Source organism: Rhinopithecus roxellana, chromosome 4, assembly GCF_007565055.1.
Source record: "Rhinopithecus roxellana isolate Shanxi Qingling chromosome 4, ASM756505v1, whole genome shotgun sequence".
Taxonomy (NCBI): Eukaryota; Metazoa; Chordata; class Mammalia; order Primates; family Cercopithecidae; genus Rhinopithecus; species Rhinopithecus roxellana.
In genome coordinates, this window is record NC_044552.1 from 163,484,583 (window position 1) to 163,506,287 (window position 21,705).

Sequence of the window (21,705 nt, forward strand, 5' to 3'; positions counted from 1 at the left end):
CATACCTCCTTGATGCTTTCTTTCCACCAATATAGTAGATTCCTTCTCTGATCATATTTCCCATTCAGGATCCTTTGATCTTTACATAAAGCTTTCTAAAATGTTAACTGCTTTATAAAAAGGAGCCCATTTGTGATTTTCCCCCATTTGCTTTTCTTATTTTATTTCTTTTTTCCTTCATATTATTTTATTACCACATTATAACACCAAGAGAATAATACTGTCAATCATTATAATTTCTCATAATAAACTACATTAACATTTCAACTACAGTAGTCCCTCCTTATCCTTGGAGATTATCTTCCAAAACCCCCAGTGGTTGCTTGAAATCATGGATCGTACACATCCCTGTATGTACTATGTCTTTTCCTGCGATAAAGTTTAGTAGATACAGTGAGAAAATATAAAATGTAACAGTAGAACTCAGAATGGTATGCAGTTTAAAACTTATGAATTGTTTGTTTCTGAAACTATGCCCTTAGTATTGTTCAACCCAGGTTGACCACAGGTAACTGAAACTGTGGGAGAGCAAAACTAGATAAGGGGAAACTACCATATTTCTCTATAGCATAGGATTCTCTTAGCTGGACCTAACTGATGCAAAAGCAGTATTTTGAGTACAGAAAATGCCTACTTTCTTGTCATGTTGCTCTGTTTTTCCATATTCCTCTTTGATTTCCCCATGTGGTTTTAGCCATGCTGTGTCCTTGAGTGGGCAGGTTGCTCCTCATCTTGTCTTCACAGTCCTGCGTGCTCACAGTCATCCATCTGTGGGTGCCAGGTGCTTCTTGTGCCTCCTGTGGCCCCGGTGGACTCATGCTTTGACTCTGGTACCTACTCCTCTTTCTCTAGTGCTGCCAGAACCAGCTTCCCACTAAGTCACATGGTTGTTTTCTAATTGTTCCAGGTGTGTTCATCTTATTTGTATAGTTAAATGACAACTTCTCTAAAAAAGGGTGGTATCTTATCCAGTGATGACTTCTGAATGAGCATCTCCTAAGCACCTGCTACTTGGTGGATTAAAGCGGTGAAGTGCTACAGCTGTCCATAGAAATGCTTTACAGAATCCTAAACAGGGAGGCACCTAGTTGAAAACAGAAAAAATATATGTATTTGTTAGCTCCAGTGGCAACAGGGATCAACAGTCCCAATGACAGAGGAAGGGGCATTCAAGGGAACCATTAATGAGCAATGTGCATCCTCTCCCAAAATCAGGGCAAGCCATGGCACCAAGATGATGGCTCCAGAGGTACTGGCAGAGGCATATGGCAAGAAAGAATGGAAGCACTTCTTGTCGGACACTGGAATGGCTTGCCGCTCAGGTATGACTCAAATGAGGCAGCTCCACCATCCACTCCCTGTTTGTTTTGTACCCTAAACCTTCGAGGTCAGGACAAAGAAGACCCCCCCTTTCCCCTGCTGGGCAGGATCCAAAAGGGAGCAGCTTCAGCTTTATAGCAATAGGATGTATTTTTTCCAAGTGTATTTGACTTCTGTTTGGCATATGGTTCAAAATACTGTTCACGGAAGATTTTATTGGCACTCCTTTTACCTGTACTTGTTCTGGTTTAAAGATTAGCACTTAGGAATAATATGAGTCTTTTTAAATGTAGAGAAGTATGAAAGAAGGAAAAAAAGGGCCTGTGATTCCACAGCCCAGTTAAAATTTATTTACATTAAATATTAATCTGAGCACATGGTTAGAAAATTTAAATATTATAGAAATGAACAGAAGGAAGAGTAACTGTCTTCAACTCCTGTCCTATTTTTTAAAGGTATACAAAAGGGATTATGTAGTTACCTTGCTCTTTTGAATTTACATCTTGGAGAGTCTGGCATCAGCACACACACGAGGTATACTTAGTTCTTCTAAATGCTGGGATGCTCTGCAATTCAGTGCCTGTATCATGATTTATTTCATCAGGCTCCTAGCAGTGGACATTTATGTTGTGTCTGGTGTTTCACAATTACAGACAAGCCTGTGGTGATGTTTTCATGAATGTATATTTTTCACTTTCATACATATATCTAGGATAAACTCCTAGACGTATACTTGCTCTAAAGATATACAGGTTTAAAATTTTGATAAATATTGCCAAATAAGTCTTTTATTTTCAGGAGCTCCAGTTGATTCTATAGTTGTAGCTTTCTTCTACATTTAAGTATATTAATCCTCAGAGTTAAGAACAGAGTTGTAAAGTACATTCCCTATCAGTACATTTAGGAAATTTAAAGCACTGATGGATGTAGAGATGTTTAATGACAACTTGTTTGATAATCTCTTTCCAGGTTGTTGACCTAACATAAGAACAGTGTTCCTTGCCAGCTGATCTCCAGAGAGCAAATCCCTTTGAACTTATCTTCCCCAAATGGTAGATTATGCAGAAACAGCTTGATCTAGTGGAAATCACAAGGGGCTTGGTGCCAAACAGTCCTGGATCATATTGACTCTGTTATTTGATGGATAAAGTGACTCTGGTACTAAGTCACTCTTAGCATCAGTTTTCTCATCTTTGAGCGGAGATAATACCACCTTTGCAGAAGTGAGAACCTTTGTTAACATAAATTGTTCCCTTCCCCTCAGTCCTTCATTTGCCATTCTACCATGGCCACTAAGACAAAGGGAGTAGGGTTGATAGTAGCTTCTTGGGGAGCAGTTTTTCTCTGTGTAAAACTTCATGATTATGGGACTTGATCTTGATTCAGAGGCTTGTTTTGTTGAACTGGGCTTACTAATCACTTCATTCCCAATGAGCTGCCTCTTCTATACAGAGGTAGAGGTTGAAGCTTTCATGTGGTATAGTGTCAGAGTGTGGGTGTTGGGTGAGGCACTGCAAGCAGCCTGGCCCAGTTAACAGCTCAAGGCTGAACAAGCCCCTTTGTGTCCACACAGCGGACATTCTGCCCAAGTTCGACAGTCAAATAACCTTAGCCTCTTGCATTGTGGGTGAAAACCAATGAGCTCTTCTCATTAGGTTCCCCCTGAATTATTTGATTAGACCTCAATCCTTACTCAACATCAGTAGTTCAATTCTTGGCCTGAATTTCATCTATTAATACCCACAAAGGAAGAAGAATGGGAGGAGAAAACAAGGTTATGTAACTGGCAGTGCTGGGATGCTTCCTGCTCCAACAGTGCTTGAGATAGCTGGCCATGAAGTTGGGTCAGTCTAGTGTCAGGCCAAGAGATACAACAAAGTGCAGATTAATGAACCTTGGGAAGCTTTGCCCACTGTCCTAAGTCTTGGGAGTCCTGGAGTGTCATATAGTCTTACCGCATAGCAAAGCAGAGGCAGAAAAGCACATGGCATATCGTCTTCCTTTTCTTCCAGATCACTGGTTCTTCACACTGGCAAAGCCATGCTAACCTTTCTTAGGAATTAAAAAGAGCCTGAGAGGTTCCCCTAACAATATAAGCTGTGAAAGAGTGAAAAGCAGGAAGACTGTATCAACCAAAATGTTTTTAACTGAGGGAATGGACACAAACTGGCACAGCCATTTTGTGAATTAACAAAAAGAAAACTTTGATTTTTTTTAATACATTTTAAAATAAATTTACAGGAAGAAGTAAGAGGCACAAAATAATATTCAGAGGAACAGAACCCTGGCTTCTGCATATGGTTTTCTTCTAATTTCCTTATAATACTTCTGCATTCCAAAGTAATCTATTTGATTATTGGATTATTCATTCATTCATTCATTCAGCAAACATCTATTGAGTGCTTAGAATATGCTGAACACTATGCCTAGTCAACACTAAAGAACAAGACAAGTGTGTTCCATAACCTCGTATACATAGCTTACAAATGAGAGGATGGGGGGAATCAAAATCAGGCGATTATAATGATGTACTCAAGCACCTTATTATTAATGTAAAATCTGGCTTTACCTATTGGTTTTGTTTGATTCTTCTTTGTGTCAGGTATTCTCTAGGGAACTCTATGAGGTTGGATTCCCTCAAAAGCAGAGTGGTTATTCTTGATCCCAGTAGTCAGGAGTGAAGGAATGAGAGGGTAAGACATAAAAGGAACAATGGTTGCTGGACTCTACTGGGACTTCCAAGGAGAAGTGCAGAGAATACCTCCCAAAGTTGTCTGTCCATGGAACAGGAAGCAGGGCATTCATTTACTGGTTCCTGAACCTGTTCCAAGTGTGAAGTTGGCCACATGGGCTCCAGAGCCTTTGGGAGAAAGAGAATGACTCAGTTGTGCCAAGGTGGGATGGTGCTGTTAGCATAGTGGTGGTTGAAATCAGACATGGGCCAGGGGAATGTGACATGGGTCATCAAAAGTGTCTGTTCAGGGACAGCAGATCCAAAAGTCATATGTGCCAGAGGAGGGCTCAAAGGTAATTCTACCCTGCAGTCATACAGAATAAACCAAATCCCTCTCTTCCACGAAATCTTGGAATGTACCTGTCCTTCACTCTACAGTTTTTATAAGATAAGCACACTGTGTCTTCACATGGCATGGTTATATTCTACTTATCACCACAGTTTTTTTCACATTATACTGAAATTTGTCTTAAATGGCATAAAAATAGAATGCGGTACTCTAGGTGGGGACAGCCAACCAATCTGAAAAAGCACTATTGTGTGGAGCACTTCATGGTACTCCAGGGTTAGGTTAATTGATTGTTTTGAAATTCAGTGACATAGATAACATCATATGGCTTTTTCATATTCTATTTTATTTTTTACATATAGCCTTTTTAGTTTTTACATTCTTTAAGATGACTAAAATATCTTCGAATACAATGCTTCAAGATACCATGTTTTAACTTTCTTGTGGTGCCCTCGGAGCTTAAATCTTTCTTAAAAAACAGTGACAGCCAATGATGGTGCCATTTTGAATTGAAATGGAGGCTTCTTCAGATAATTAAACCAAAATCTAGTGTCTCTTCAGCCATATTCTTGTGTATTTCACATACATGTAGCATTATGTTGTTCCTAGTTTAAAATTTTGTTCTTTTTCAGGAAAGTATTATTTTTACGACAACTACTTTGACCTGCCAGGAGCTCTTCTGTGTGCCAGGGTAGTGGACTATTTAACAAAAGTAAGTGGGGACTCATTTTTTAAAACTATGATATGTAGTCAGTCATAAATTGGAGGACCTAATTATATATTGCTTCTGAGTTGTGATTTTGCTTAGTTTCTTCTTTGTGGTTTCAGAGGTGACTGGGAAAGAAAAACATGGTGAATTTGGTTAAAATATTTTTGGAAAATTAAATAGCAGTGACCTTTTTTTTTTTCTCTCAGGAAAAATAAACCTGTTCTCCAGCAGAGGGTGCAAAAGTTTAGGAAAAGAAAAATACAGAACTTGCATCTGGACAAAACATTTTCTTTAGCAAAATAAATAGTTTCATTAGCAAAATAAAAAGTTAAAGGTGATTAAGAAAATTCAGCATGTCTTTTAGCATTCTAAATACAATAAAAGCAGAAAAATTGGATGGAATTTAAAAATTCACCATTTTGAACATCATTTAATGAATATAAATGTTTTCTTTTGTACTGTATATCAAGATTAAATAGATCTCTGCTTATACTAGTTTATACTTAGGACTTAAGACCTATGAGCATAAAACAGATTTATATGTCAGAATCACTTTCCTTTATGCATATGTCTTTTAAAAATAACTACTTTCCGGGCCAGGTGCAGTGGCTCACACCTGTAATCCCAGCACTTTGGGAGGCCAAGAAGGGTGAATCATGAGGTCAGGAGTTCAAGACCAGCCTGGCCAATATGGTGAAACCCCGTCTCTAATAAAAATACAAAAATTAGCTGGGCTTGGTGGTGTGCATCTGTGGTCCCAGCTACTAGGGAGGCTGAGGCAGGAGAATTGCTTGAACCCGGGAGGTGGAGGTTGCAGTGAGCCGAGTTCGCGCCACTGCACTCCAGCCTGGGTGACACAGTGAGACTCCGTCTCAAAAATAATAATAATAATAATTATCATTTTGATAATAGAGCACAGTAATGCTTTATTTGTGAATCAGAATTACATTTATGTGTTGTGAAAGTTTCCATTGATCAATAGTTTGGGTATGTTTATAGAACTCTTTATTAACACAAGATGGAGTCAGTTTCTCCTTTGGTAGTTACTACAAGCAAAGTTATCAGTCTTTAAATATTTTGGAGTTTGTATAATTAGATATAAATATCTAGTAGTCTGTCTTTGTTTAGATAAGTCACTGGTTAACGTTTCCAAGGAAGCAAAGGATCATAGGATCGTTTATTTTAATGTAATGTTTATTTGCTTTCTGATTTAAAAAAATCTTAATGAAAACAATTTACATTTTGGATTTGGAACCTCATTCATCTCTTCTATTGAGACTTACAGCTCTTTCACATTGAAATTCAAATTAAGTATGCACTGAATTCTAAAGTAACTAGCTTTTGGGGTTTTAGAATGTCAGTCTTCTTAGTCCCATTGATGCCATAGTATATTATATAACACATTCTGATATCCCAGAAGTTATATAACACTGTGAATTTGCTGTGTTTAAAAAATATTCTATAATTTTTAGGCTTTATAATGAGTGGAAATTTTTATTTTATTTGGGCTATATGAGCTATATTAATATTTAGGTATATTTATGTGTATATGTAGCAGTCATTTTCGTGGAAGATTTCTTTGTAAAATCACATTTAGAAGAATGATAACTTTATTATGTTTTCTAAAATATAAACTTCTATCAGAATATAGTAATACAGATGCTCCTTAACTTATGATGGGGTTTTTTCCTGATAAACCCATCGTTAAGTCAAAAATACTATAAATCCATTTAATACACCTAGCTTACTGAACATCATAGCTTAGCCTAGCTTGTCTTAAACATACTCACAACACTTCCATTAGCCTACTGTTGGGCAAAGTCATCAAAAAAAAGCCTATTTTATAATGAAGTATTGAAAAGCTCATGTAATTTATTGAATACTGTACTGAAAGTGGAAAACAGTAGTTGTATGGGTACTTGAAGTTAAGTTTCTACTGAATCTTTATTACTTTTGCACCATTATAAAATAAAAAAATTATAAGTCTACCCATCTTAAGTCAGGGACTGTCTGCATTGTAATTATTTGCCAGCATTTTTCACTATGCTTAAAAACTGAATTATTGCATTTGTTACATTTGGAATTGTTTTTCAGCAGAACAGTGGTCAAAAAACATTTGATTTTTGGAAGGATATAGTTGCCGCTATACAACACAATTATAAAATGTCAGCTTTTAAGGGTGAGTATCGTGAAGAGGGGCCTTCTAATACATGTTTGTTAAACTATGTTTGTCTAGTGAATTAGTTGGAAAGCAGATACTTTGCTGTGTATCTTACTTAGGATTTAATTTGAGCTTCAATATTATTATAAAGTTGGTTCTGCCTACATTTTCAGAGGTCCTTTTATTTGTGCTGATTTCATGGCTATAATTGCCCATGTTCCAAGCTATGCTGTTACACTCTCTTTTACCATGCCTGCCGTGAGGGTCGTTCTGTGAGTTCCCTAGAATCAAAGTCCAGTTTTGCTTTTTCCTGGTTTAGGCATGAGGGTTGGTGACTTGTAATCATTAGTGTAATAGTTATAGACAGGTGGGCAAAATGTCTGCCGGCAGAAATTTTGTTCTTGTTGCTTAAGGAACAAAACTGGCTGACCCAGAATGAGGGCAGAGATGTCATCAATCTTGAGCCCAGAGTTTTGCCTTTCCAGTCACAACTTTGCTTGGATTATACAAGATTGCTTCTCTAAGGAATAAATAGATGCCTTTAGAGTAAATAGATTGCTTCTCTAAGGAATAATAGATGCCTTTACTGTTACCTCAGTGACTTGAGCCACATTGTCCTGATTCAACTAATAGGATGATGGATGCTCAAAAGTAGTATTTTTCAACTTGGAAAAAACGTTACCTTTTGATTGACATAAAAAATTGCTTGCCTTTTTAAAGTATAATTCAAGCCATCAAAACAATTTTAAATATTATAACTAAAAACATGTCAAGACAGTAAATAGTAACTGCAGAATATTTGTTCAAACTGCACATTTCTCTGTCACCTGCTTCTTTCCTTCCCAGGAGAAAATTACAACTTTGGGGTGATTGTGTCATTTTTCTATCCCTAGTCATCAGCCCTTGACCCTGACTCAGATTGCATGTGGTTTTGTGGGTACCTCTTCACAGTCAACACTGAGTGGTTGGGTCTGTGGGAATAAAGATGCATCCCCAATATAGGGACATATCCATGACAACTGTAAAAGCCACCCACCACTTTATTGTCCTGCTTTTTTATTAACTTTGAACAATGAAAAGCCTTGAAAGAATGGTTGAGAACAGCAAATTGCTGCTTTCAGATTAATTCAGCGTAAAAATCTATTGATGTTATTTTATTGTGTCGTAAATAAGGAGTAGGTAAAACATTTAGTGCTTTAATAAGTGAGGCACAGCTTAAAAGTTTTAAACAGCAATATAAAAATACAGTACAGAGCATAAATAAATAATATATCTCCACTTCTAGTCGAATTTTGAAACCCTCAGGGTTAATTATAACTTCACTTGAATGGGAGGTACAAGGTACATGTGCTAATGTTTTGTAAATCCAGAAAATCCATTAAAGAAATCAAATTAATCACACTTGTGTTAAATAAATAATAGATCAGATACCTGTTTCCGAGTTATGCTGGGTATATAAAAAGCTTCTCTGCAATCATAGAAAAGTTTGTAAAGATTCATTGACGAAAGCACCTTGCAATTCAGATGAACTTCAATACAATATTTTGGGGCTTTTTTATGTAAGAGCTTTAAAAATATATATGCACCTGTATATTTGAATAGATATTGATGAAACGGGCCATACAGGCCTCAGAGTAATGCACCATCAGAAATATTTCAGGGGATACAGTGTCTTTTAAATTTGAATATTCAAGTATTTAAGTTCTACGAAGTTATATGATACCTCCTGGATGTTTCCTAGAAGTTCTCTTATTCATAGTTAGAAATAGGCTTTTTTTAAAGAGGAAATGCCGAGTTTCTCAAATCAAGTTTCACATAACTTAGAGCTCTATTTCTGGTTGTTGTTTTCTTCTAATGATGGTTTTTTGTTTGTTTTTGCTGCTGTTGTTGTTTTTTAACATAGCAGGACTTCTTTGGTGATAAATATTGGAGAAAACCTTAAAGAGCCTTAAGACTGCTGACTAGAAATTCATGAGGGCCTTCACATACATTTTTACATTGCTGCTCACTTTTCAGAGGGAAGGGTTGTGGGTCTGATAGCTCAAATCTGTCTCAGAAAATAAAAATTACATTCTTTTCAGCCTACCTCCATATGCATTTTATAGGGTGGGGTAGAGTTGGAGAATGCTTTTTGTAGCACAAGATTTAGATTAGCTCTATGGGGTGTACTCACATTGGAGCCACTAGGAATCCTGAGAAAGAGGAGTGGACATACTCAGAGGAGTATAGGCCATTCGACTCGGCATTGGGCAGCTGGAGCCACACCTGGTCATTTTCTGTGAGATCGATGATGGCACTCCCTGAAGCCTGATCCAGGTAGCCTTTGGTGTATTCATCATAGGTGTACATTACAGGGGTGCCATTCTTATACAGGCCTACCCAAACATGAGTCCCTTTCACATGCACGTGGTACGAAAAATAGTATATTCCTGGTATCCTACAAGTAAAGATTCCAGTCCTTGGGTCATAATGCTGTTGCCTGTTATACAAAATCTTATCAAACGGGATGGGAGTTCCTATTGCTGGGTAAGCTTTGGAGAGAATAACAGTAAAAGCAGACACAGGCATTCCTGTTACCCCCTGGTTGGCACTAACAAGAGGCGTCCCAGAAAGACTGGGCCTTTGGCCTGCCTTTATAAAACCCTCAGGCATGACTGCTTGACCTGGTGGGCCTGGAGGCCCAGGGGGTCCTGGAAGGCCAGGCTCTCCAGAGTGGCCTCTTGGACCTGGAGGCCCTGGTGGCCCAGTGGGTCCATTGAGGCCCTTAGTTGCTATGCCAGCTGGGCCAGGAGGACCGGGATTTCCTGGATCCCCTTTAGACCCAGGGAATCCTGGAATGCCTGGTGGCCCAATAGGGCCTCTAGTACCTGGTATTCCAGGGGCACCTCTTGGGCCAGCCTCTCCATTGTGTCCGGGCATTCCCTTTGCTCCTGCTGGGCCGACAGGGCCTGGGAGACCAGGAGGTCCTCCAACTCCAGGGTTACCTTTTGGGCCTGGTAACCCTGGGTTACCCTTAGAACCATCGAGACCCGGTTCTCCTGGGTACCCTGGTTTTCCATCTGACCCAGGGGAACCCCTTTCACCCTTAGCCCCAGGGTGTCCTGCAGGCCCAGCTGGCCCTGTCTCACCTTTAGGGCCTGGGAGACCATGGTTGCCCGGGATGCCTTTTGGTCCTTGGGGTCCCATATTCCCAGGGGGTCCAGTCAGACCTGACTTCCCAGGAAGACCTGCTGGCCCTTGTTCCCCTTTGGCACCTGGACCCCCAGGAAGGCCAGCAGGTCCTCTTTGTCCCTTCAGACCTGGCAAGCCTGGTTTCCCAAAGCCAGGAGGCCCTGGGGGCCCAGCTATTCCTGGAGCCCCAGGGAGACCTTTTGTTCCTGGAATCCCTGGCTGACCTGGGGCTCCAGCAGCTCCTGGCTTTCCAATACATTCTGGCCCTCGTTCCCCAGGAGGGCCCTGGGGACCTGGTGGGCCAGTTGGTCCCATTTCTCCTGGAAAACCTCTATCACCTTTGATGCCTGGCTGTCCCGGAATCCCATTTTCACCTCTTTTTCCCACTCCAGGAGGGCCCGGTGGTCCTGTGGGACCCTGAGGGCCTGGAAGACCCCTCTCACCTGGACGACCAGGAGCACCATATCCCATTTCCCCTTTCTGTCCATTAATACCAGGAACTCCTGGTGCACCCTTTTCTCCAGGAAAGCCCCTGGGTCCCGGTGCCCCTGTGGGTCCCTGTTGTCCAGGTTTTCCTGACACAGAAATTCCAGCTGGTCCAGGGATTCCAGGTGGTCCCGGTGGGCCCCGTGGTCCTGGTAGGCCAGCTGGTCCAATATCTCCTTTTGGTCCGTATGGTCCTCTCTCTCCTGGTTTTCCTGGGAGTCCTGGCACACCTGGCTTCCCTACAGCTGATGGTCCCGGTGGTCCTGGCAACCCTGGCTCTCCTTGGAGTCCAGGACTTCCGTACCCTGGTTTTCCTGGTGGTCCGGAAGGACCTGGGTGCCCTCGGGGTCCAGCAGGGCCTGGTGGACCAGGAATACCTTGCTCTCCTCTTACTGCTATACCTAAAAGACACACCCAACACACCCACCCATAGAAGGGAATGGTTAGTGACATTAAATATGAATTGGGACATGATATTTCAGCGTCATTTATTCCATGTAGACAGAACAGTCTGAAATGGTTTTAGATTATATGTTTTATATTGTTTTAGAAAACTGTGCTGGAGAAGATGGTTTCACAAAACCATGGCCACCATAATACTTTTATCCCATGACAGTGACTCATGAAAATGAGCTTGGATTGAAGAATTCTTCTAACATAAATGCAGTGGAGGTAAATTTAGTACATTTGTTTTGGGAAAATCATGTACAGAAAAGGCAGAAAAAGAGTAGTGCAGAATAAGTGAGAAAATGTTTAAGAACTGTAAAAATTTTCCCTCCCAAAGCTACCCTATCAGACTTAAAAGAGAAACAGAATTAATTCTGATTTATATCTGCCATGCCCCTGCTGAACACAGGTTAGATTTTGGTTGATTTATTTTTGCCTCAGAATATACTGTGAACTCTTCTACTCTCCATTATTGACTTAAAATTGAAACAAAGAACTAGAGAATTAGACATAATGGGTGAAGTACATAAAATAGTGTCAAAGTACTTACCTAAATACAAACATATATTGTTTGATTTCATAGAGCTGTAAGTTCACTTGACCTTATACACTAAACTTAAACTAAAAATCATAGTGCCTGTGATGTGAAAAATGCTACTGGGCCACAAGTATGAGGAAAGCACAGGGTAAAGATGTTTCTGAGATTTGGAAAACATTTGGTGTATATAAATGCAGAGCAAATCATTAAAACAGATATGCCGAAATAGAAAAATAATTGTTTTAGATGTAGGTTTTTTTTGTACTACTTAGAGTTATATTTCAATTTGAAAACATAGAGCTTTCCCCATGGATTTTCAGAAAATGACATCAGGAAAAAGACTGTGAGAAAAATTAAGTTATGTAAAAGATTTCCATATATTAACAAATATTTCATTGATTGTACAGTACATACATGACTATATTATGTATAAGTGGATGTTGACCAATTGCAAATAGGGAATTTTTTAATGGGTTGGAGGAATAAAATAGTGCATTTTTTAAAATGCCAACTATGTTAGATTGAGGTTTGCTTCAGAATCTGATTATAAGGGTCATGTTCACACTAAAAATAATTGTCTTAGTCTGATTGGAAATCTGTGTTACTGTTAAAGAGGAGAAACAAGTCAATGGAAATGAGTGCATTGGGCATCGTCCGAGGCTAGAACTCCAGTGACAGGGCGAACTTTGTCACTTGGAAGGTTGTCCTTAATGGGTCCTTAACTTCTCAGTGCAAGAAAGAATTTGACTTCTATTGAGTGCTTGGGGAACAGCCCCTGTTTCTAGGTTGTCATCTGAAAAACTTTTCTTCATTCAGATTAGGGTGGCACAATCCTCAAGGTAAAATGACTACTTACTACTATGAAGTTGTTTAAATGCCACAAATTGAAATCGTGATTGGTTGTGTCAGAATGTGGCATGTGCATCTGCCCATCAGCTGTGGAATCCTCTGCAGCATAATTTAGTATGTTTTGACAGAACTCTTTTTTAACCTGTGTTGGATAGGTATGCCTAGGAATTATATAGTAACTCTTTGAATTTCTTTTATCAATTTAATGTTTTACTTGTGTACACTGTGGGCTTTTGTGTTTGTTACAGTGCGTTAATGCCGACCAATGGATGATAATATAGTTGAGTGTCTATTTAAAAAGAGACTAAGGTGGATTTAGTAGTTTAAATACAGCTCCTGAACTTTTCATTTGTTAAGATATTTTCATTTGTTCTGCAAAAATAGCCAAGGTAACAGAGTATATTAAGAGAAGATCAAAGTATTTTTAACCTTCTAAAATAGTGCATTTTCTTTTTAATTCAAGACTGTATATTATGCTCTTATTAAGGTATTAAAAACTCTGAATTTGTGATCATAGAAACTATTGAATCCAGTGCAGTGCTGCTTGTCATAGCATTTCAAATTGTGTTTGTTGCTTCAAGTAAAGCAGAAAGTCCCTTTGTCTTTTATTTTTTCTTTACTAGCTTTTAACTTTTAAAATTTTTGTTTATATTTTGAGACATTCAAAAGTATCTGTTGTATACCTATGCATTTATTTTCAAATATCGTTTCCTTTTGTGAAATATTTTAAATTCCATCTTTCTTCTTAAAGAGATAATTCTGTTTCATTTGCTCAAAATGGTTGTTCCCAAAAGCATAATATTTAAAGTTTATAACAAATATCCTTAGCTTTGTTTACAATATAAAATATATAACTAAAAATATTATGGAAAGGGAATTTGAAGCCTACAGTTAGTTTATATCATTCAGTAGATATTTTATAGGCAGTCATGTCAGTTGCTATTAAATAAAATTAGTGAATATGAAGCCTAGAAGTTGCCCTTCTTTGGGAACCTTAGTGCTTTACATGTATTTTCTCAGTACTCTTCAAAGAGTAACCAAGAAAACTGGACAGATAAGCAGCAGATTCAAGAAGAAAGTTAACTTATTGAAGGCTATATTAGTAGCTAAAAGTAGTAGAAGTAAAACTAGGAGTCACAGAAGTAGTAGTAGAGATAATGGCGACGCTTAAAGCACTTTACAGGTATTAATTCATTTAAACTTCGCAGCAGCCCTTGAGATAGCTGCTCCTTATTTTACAAATGAGGAAACTGAGGCATGGGAGGACAAGTAACTTACCTCAGGTCACACAGCTTGTGCATTATAGTTAAGTCTCTGCATTTTACCACTAAACTATATTAAAAATGTATAAGTAATTATGAGAATTGCAGTTTCATTTGCCTGCTTGACAATTCTCATAATTACAGTTGTTCATTGTAGGGGTGGGCATCAGATGTTTTTGATAAGACTCAGTTTTATGTCTGTTTGTGAGCTAGTTGAATTAGTTTTGGAAGTAAATGTTTAAGTATTCAGCTAAATAAACCAGCTATCTTCTTTGTACAATTGACAGTTATTTTTAGCTTAAAATTTTTTAACTTGATTAATTTTGATTAGATCAAGATTTCTGGATTACATGCAGTTATTTGTGCAAAAATGGCATCTGAGAAAAAGATTTCTACACGCAAAAGTTCTTAATTTTCTGTAGGTGTATCTTTCTACTATATTTTCAAGTATATCCTTTCTACTACAATTATTGGATATTCTTATTCTACTTTTTTCACAGATCACTTTGTTGTCATAATTTGGGCTAATTCAGAAGTTTGAAAATAACACTGAAGCTAAATGCATTTTGTAACAGAGATTATTAAGATTATAGAAAGCAGCAACCAACTTGTTAATAGAACAAAATATACAATTCAGTTTACCTTTACTCTTTATGGTATAGGGAATGAAGAAGTGTGTCTTGGTGTTGGGTAGTGGGCCTTTTATGCCTGTGGGTGTTTGGTATCGTTCAGCGTAAAACACTCCATGAACCAAGTTCAAGGATACTAGCAGCAAAAAGGGTATTTGTGGCAGCATATTCTCAGATGGATTCTGAAAAACAGAAAAGAATAACTTTATACAGCATTGTTATTAACCTATTTTGTTATTCTCATGTTTCACAGATGAGTTATTTATACAGTTATCTACTTTTTTAACCTATCCTATATATTTTTATATGTGCCATAAATAAATGAGAGGTCGTTTTTTAGTTACGTGAATATATGTCTTAGTTATTTTTGGAAGCTATACTCAGGTAATCAAGTAAAAATAAAATGATGTACCTAAAGCAAAAGAAACAGAAATTAGGATTGGATGTCTGTGTTAAATAATCCAGGATCTTTGACATAGCCTGAAATATCTAATAGTTTCAAAATACACTGAGATTCAGATTAGGGCAAATTTTTACAATTTGGTTTTATTAGGACTATTATCTATAGACTGATGTAATAAGAACTTTCTGAGTACATTTTAGTAGAAACCTATTTTTTAAAATCACTTTAATACTTCTAATGCTTGAGAAAACTCTAGTACTTAAATTACTGAAGTTTCTTTCCAAGCAAGTTAACATGGAAGTCCGCCAGTGAGCATACACTTACCTGGGTGCTGAGAGTTCCTGGAGATGGTGCCTTGGCAGCTTTCTGAAGCCTCCTCTGCCCAGGTGAGCAGTGCAGAAGGTGCCTCTCCAGACCTTCTCAGTGGTATTTATACTGTTTTTCTCTTACTACATGAGGTTACCCTGAGCTTAACCTCCTCCCCTCAAAGGTGGTAAGCACTAATTATGGTGGAAAGTTCTATTGGGCAGGCACACAAGATCAGGCTGGGCCCTCCTTTTCTTTGTTTTCTTATTGAAAAATAAACCCTTTGTCTTAAATATATATTAATAGTTTTAACCAGAGACTATCTTTTCCTGTGATTTTATTTTATTAGTTATTACTCTAGTGTTTAGGCTGGTTCATGATAGAATGATGATACCACCTTTTTATTTTTGAAAAGCACATTCTTATGTTGTTTGGTTGATATTATATAGTATTTGGTAGTACATAAAAGTGGATAAAGAATTCCTTGAAGGGGGTACTGGATTTAAACTGTCATCTAAATTATTGAGTTATTGCATAAAGTTATCAGTGTGTCTGTTAATGTTCATAAATTTTTGTGAAAATAGCTGACCCCAATTCTTAATTACTTTTAGGCTGACGCAAAAGAAGGAAAATGGTGAAAATGTAGATATGCTGTTTTGCATATCAGAATTTTAGTGTAAGCCTCCAGAAGTTAATAAGAGAAATTTAAAATATGATAGCATATTAAATATTTCAAATTTTTCAGACAGGGAAAATTTGAATAGTAGAGTGAATTTGATAGTTGAGTTAGCAATATAATTATCCTGAAGGATTTAGATCCCTTATTCACAACACTATGCTATATTCAGTAAATGACTTCAGATTTTCTTGCTTAAATTTGGATTTACTTTAGAGTTGCAGTAGAGTTTGCAAAAACCCCTTAATTTGATAATCTCATATTATGTTAATTTACATAAGATTGCTGTGTTTATTTCAGGAGAAAAAAAATCTTCAAACTTGGCTTTCAGTTTAAAAAAAATATTATTGGCTTAACTTGCAGTTTCCTTTAGGAATTATCCCAGTTAGAAATACTTTTTCCTCAAAGGTGGAAGTAAACAGTTATTGTTGTCAATTTCGGTAGTTAGAGTCTGTTTAACAATGTTAGGAAACCTTTAAAATAACTTTTTAGGATACTAAAAAATCTAATAAAGATGGGAAGTTGAGAGTCCAAATTTTTTTATCTTTTTTAATTTCTTCATTTTGAATCAAAATCAAATTGACTATACAGGTGAACTGGTTGAGGAGGGCAATTCCTTACACAGGCATAGCCACATCATTTTTCTACCTCCACAGAATTAAAATAGTATGAATTCGGGACTCATCAATAATTGAAATAATTGAAAGTTTGACCAGTGAATGAAATAAAGATTTGTCCTTTTTCTTTTCCCTTTCCCTCCCATGCAAGCAACTTTCTATGTTTTAAACAGAGCCTTGTATAGCCCTTTATGGATATATAAATGGACAAGGCATCTCATTGCCTCTGTCCTGTCACTTTTAAGCCTTTTATTGATTGCCATATTTTAAAAAATCTACGTTGTTATATATGTCTCTGTATAATACTCATAGATACGTATAAGATATGTTTCTTATAGCAGTTCAGAATAACAGAATAGGAAAGTTTATATTATAATCATTCTTTCGTCATTTGGAAATTATATATGGAATAGCTTTTGTAATTATAATATGTACTCTACTACATCTGTAGGAGACTACAAAAGATAAGTGTGAGAAAACACCTGCCTTCTACTGGCTTATGGTTCATTTGGACACAATTTTGAAAAAATAGGTGAGGTAACTTTATGGATACTTTTGAATGCTAGGTTGAAGAATTTGTTTTGGAAGGAATTATTAAAAACATATGTTTTAGTATTTTGTGTGTATATATGGTGACACACATGCACACACATACTCCTATTTTCTTATAATTGAGACTGATACCCTGTTAATTATCATTCATGTGAACGTTCAGAAGACTAATTCTCAGCTCTTAATACATAGCACTATGCCCCCATGTATACCATTTGTTCATCTGTGGCTATTGCAACAATTTTCAGAGCCTTTTACTTTAACCTCTCTGGGTGTCTGGTTTTTTATCAACACAATGGAAAGTTTGGACTAGGTGGTTTCTAAGCTCCTCCAAGTTTTAAAATTAGATTATTCCTGTGCTTGAGGTATTCTGCTGTTCTCCATGGTCAGATGGTAGACTTGGCTCCAGTTAGTACTTACTAGAGACACAAAAAAATCCATACTGGGAGGTTGTATGTCCTCTTTTAGGGATATGTAAATATATGTGGGTATTTGTCATTCTATACTCCCCTTTAGTTTTGGAAAATGCGGTGTCCTTATTGAATAAGCCTTAGACAGTCAACCCTTTTTGCAAATAGTGTACTTATTTCAGCACAAGGAATCTGACTGCTGTTTGCTTTGTTAGTCACATAAGAAGCCCTGTCTTGTCCAAAACAGATTGTAGAATCAGAATATTTTCTAGCCACACCCCACCCAATTGTGTATTTAAAACTATTTTTACTCTGGGTGTTTACTTGTAGCTGTTTGAAGTGACTAGTCTGTGGCTTTGTGAGGGAAACCCATTCCACTCAAAACAGAGAGCCATGCTCTTTAAACTCTATAACCTGAGTGATTTTTTAAAATATCAAATATGACTGATTTTTTTCACAGCTATCAATTAGCTACTCTTAAGCTCGCCTATTCATTTGCACATCTGTGGATCGTTAATTAATTCATCTTATGTTTCTTAAGTGCATCTTAAGTGTTAGGCATTGAAATAAATACTGGGTGAATGATATATATTCTCTACCCTTAAAGTGTTTACACAGTGGTTCTCAACCTCTTTTCCCCACTTCTGCAGTCCTGAGGGAAATGGCACAATTCCTTCAGCCTTTGAGGTTCATTAAGATGGTGGTGGTTCAAAGACTGTATTTTTTTTTTTTTTTTTTGAGACGGAGTCTTGCTCTGTCGCCCAAACTGGAGTGCAGTGGCCGGATCTCAGCTCACTGCAAGCTCCGCCTCCTGGGTTCACGCCATTCTCCTGCCTCAGCCTCCCGAGTAGCTGGGACTACAGGCGCCCACCACCTCGCCCGGCTAGTTTTTTGTATTTTTTAGTAGAGACAGGGTTTCACCGTGTTAGCCAGGATGGTCTCGATCTCCTGACCTCGTGATCCACCCGTCTCGGCCTCCCAAAGTGCTGGGATTACAGGCTTGAGCCACCGCACCCGGCCCAAAGACTGTGTTTTTATAAAGCTCCTCAGGTGATCATGATGGCCTCCTAAGTTAGAATGTATAGTCTGATATCCGTGTTCTATCATCAGCTTGTTAATATTAGTTACATTGTTTTTTGTTCCTTGTGCTCATATGCTTTTTAAACTTTTTTACAGTAAACTTTAGTCTTTTATAGAAGTAGTGAGGATAGTTACAATAAATGCCTAGATGCCTATCATTCAAACTGATCTCAACTCACTGTCACTCAGTTCTCCTTTCATTCACCACTCCTCCAAATTTTGAAGTAAATCCCATATATTGTATCAATTCACCTGTGAATATTTCAGTATATTTTTCCAGAAGATAAGGAGTCTTTTTCCTTTAAAACAATGTCATCATCATATTAAAAAATCAGCTATTTCTTAATATCAAATGCTGTAGTTCATATACATATATAGACATGTGTACACACAAACATGTATATATACATGTCTGTATTATATATATGGAAACACATACATATCCACTTTTTTTTTATTGATTGATAAATTGTTCGTTGAAATTAGGTTCATGAATTGCCATTGATTCATATATCCCTGTGGTCATGGTTTGAATATATTCCCCAAAGTTCATGTATTGGAAACTTAATCCTTAATGTAACAGTTTTGGCAAGTGGGATCTTTAAGAGTTGATCAGGTTGTGAGGACTGTGCCCTACTGAGTGGATTAATGTTGTTATTGTGGGAATGGGTTAGTAGTTGTGAGTGGGCTTTATGTAGAAGCAAGCTCGGCCCCCTTTTACTCTCTTGCACACTTTTGCCCTCTTTTGCCCTTCTGCCTTCTGCCATGTGATACTACAGCATGAAGGCTCTCTCCAGATACTGGTGCCGTCCTCTTGGACTTCCTATCCTTCAGAACTGTGTGCCGAATAAAGCTCTGTTCATCATATATTACCCCGTCTGTGGCATTCTGTTATAGCATGCCACAGTAAAATGAACTAAAGTACCTGTTACGCTAGGTGTCTTGTGCCACTTTTTACTCCCTTACAGTTTATTTGTTGAAAAACCGTGTCATCTATCTCATGCAATTTCCTATTATCTAGAATTTGTTGTCACTTAGTTTGCTGCTCTGCAGATTGGTAGGCAAATCTAGAGTTTTCACCTGATTTCAGGTTTGAGATACACACATTCACTCACACACAGACACAACACACACAAATACATTTTTGTCAGGAACACTTTATAGAGAGTGGATAATATACTTCTGTCAGGAGGCCCTTAATTGCTGGTGTCTCTTTGGTGTTACCAGACATTGGTAATTGCCTAGAGTCAGTATTTTATTGTAGGTTATAAAATGGCGATATTCTGATTTTATCATTTGTATTTTATTTATTAGCTAGGATTTTTTCTATAAAGAAAAACACCCCTTCATCAACTATTTGGTTACCCTGAAGTACAGTGTGTATAGAAAAATCAGGAGAAATGCCTTTACCAGCATTTAGAACAATAAGCTGTTCCTAGCATCCTCTACAGGTGTAGTGAGGGAGGTGTGTGTATTTGAGTATCATTGTAAACATTGAGTTTATAATGTATTATATGTGTTTCAGTCCATGGCACTTATTAATCTTACTATTGTTCAGAATTTTTTACCCATTTTTGGCCAGTGAGAGCCTCTCCTCTTCCAGTTGGCTTGTGAGTTCTTTTGACCATGGTCCCAGTAGTTTTTTGTTTTTTTTTTTTAATAGCTTCTTTCCTTCTAATATTTTATACCTTTTGTGGCCCAGATCTACAATAAGACATTTCTCGACAGACTCTTGGTTTCTTTTGTGGGAAATAGAAACCACAATCTGAGTGCCTAGATGTCTGGGTCCTAGGGACACACATTGTTTCTGGGTTGGTCATTCTCTCTAGTGAACAGAGCTAAGATATGTATGCACAGGATGTTCCTTAAATATAAGAGACATAACTTTTTACTGATGTAGCCAATGCACATTCAGGACCACAGGTGTTTACTTAATGACCTCAATCTTGTATCTGTAGCTCCTTGGTCCCATGCTAAAAACCCCGTACTCATGCCAGTAACATAGTTGTTCATTTGTTTATTCCATGATGCTCACAGTTTCTCAAAATAAAAATACTAATATTCGTACGAGAATATTGAAAAAAATGTAAGCTGTTTGATTATGTTTGCAATACTTTTGGTATTTTCACTAGAGCTCCATTACTGTACTGTGAAGTCACGTGACACAGTTGATTCAATGTGGTAATACTACCCACTCAATTCACTGTTAGGTTTGTTTCATTTTGCTTTCGATTTTTAGGAATGCTCTTTTTAAATTTAATTTGTTGCATACTTTCCTAAAGTACATATGTTTTCTGTGGTGTTCTGATAAATGTTTAACAACCAACTTCAGGGTGAAGGAGATGTGTTCGCTGATCTCCGTGGGTAGTCCGTTTCCAGACAACTCGATCACAAAATACCTGAATATTCACCAAGAGCCAATATAAACCAGCTCCAGCAAACATTGTATATTTCTGAAGTCAAATTTATAAGACCAGGAATATTCAGAGAAGGGTAGCCTCTGTTACTGACCTATCCACTCTGTGTTTTACCTTCCTTCTATATGTAACTATTTTTTAAAAATTGGTTTGATTTATCCTTTTTATTAAAAAAGTATCATTCATTTATATCCCTCCCAACTTCTTAAGTGAATGGCATCACAATGTACATACTTTATTTTGTAAATGACTCAGTTTTTCTTGACCTGACCTGAAGTTTTATTGTATGTAACAGTTTATATTGGAGATCATTGCATAACATTGTGTAAAGATGGTCTGCATTCGTTTTTACAGCTTCATAGTACTCCATTGTATAGATTCACCATAGTTTTTTCAACCATTGCCCTATAGATGGATATCTGTGTTATTTCCTGTCTTTTGCTAATACAAATACTTTTTTTTAACTATTAAATTCAGGAGTACAAGTGCAGGTTTGTTACATAGGTAAACTTGTGTCATGGGGCTTTATTGTACAGTTTATTTCATCACCCAGGTATTAACCATAGTATCCATTAGTTATTTTTCCTGATCCTCTTCCTCCTTCTACCCTCCACCCTCTGAAAGACCCCAGTGTGTGTTGTTCCCCTCT

At 37.5% G+C, this 21,705-nt stretch overlaps 2 protein-coding genes across 3 annotated transcripts in view; one reads left to right on the top strand and one right to left on the bottom strand.

The window, feature by feature from the left end:
* NT5DC1 (5'-nucleotidase domain containing 1) overlaps positions 1–21,705 on the top strand; it is a 158,420-nt gene that overhangs the window by 10,054 nt on the left and 126,661 nt on the right. Inside the window, exons 4-6 of one of the 2 annotated variants that reach the window (XM_010358138.2) lie at positions 1,216–1,322; positions 4,976–5,055; positions 7,147–7,231. In XM_010358138.2, the coding sequence (XP_010356440.1) occupies positions 1,216–1,322; positions 4,976–5,055; positions 7,147–7,231 (272 nt within the window). The remainder of the gene's footprint in view (positions 1–1,215; positions 1,323–4,975; positions 5,056–7,146; positions 7,232–21,705) is intronic. The other variant, XM_010358141.2, reaches the window with a different exon arrangement.
* On the bottom strand, positions 9,079–15,396 carry COL10A1 (collagen type X alpha 1 chain). The gene is made up of 3 exons (XM_010358125.2): positions 15,323–15,396; positions 14,609–14,777; positions 9,079–11,271 (listed from the first exon to the last, which is right to left on the bottom strand). Exons 2-3 carry the CDS (start codon positions 14,760–14,762, stop codon positions 9,383–9,385), a joined length of 2,043 nt encoding a protein of 680 aa, XP_010356427.1. The 5' UTR covers positions 14,763–14,777; positions 15,323–15,396; the 3' UTR covers positions 9,079–9,382.

Coding starts and splice junctions, on each gene's coding strand:
- COL10A1 (XM_010358125.2), bottom strand. CDS start 14,762: ATGCTGCCACAAATACCCTTTTTGCTGCTAGTATCCTTGAACTTGGTT. Junction 11,272..14,608: donor CTATACCATAAAGAGTAAAG/GTAAACTGAATT, acceptor TGTGTCTTTTAG/GTATAGCAGTAAGAGGAGAG.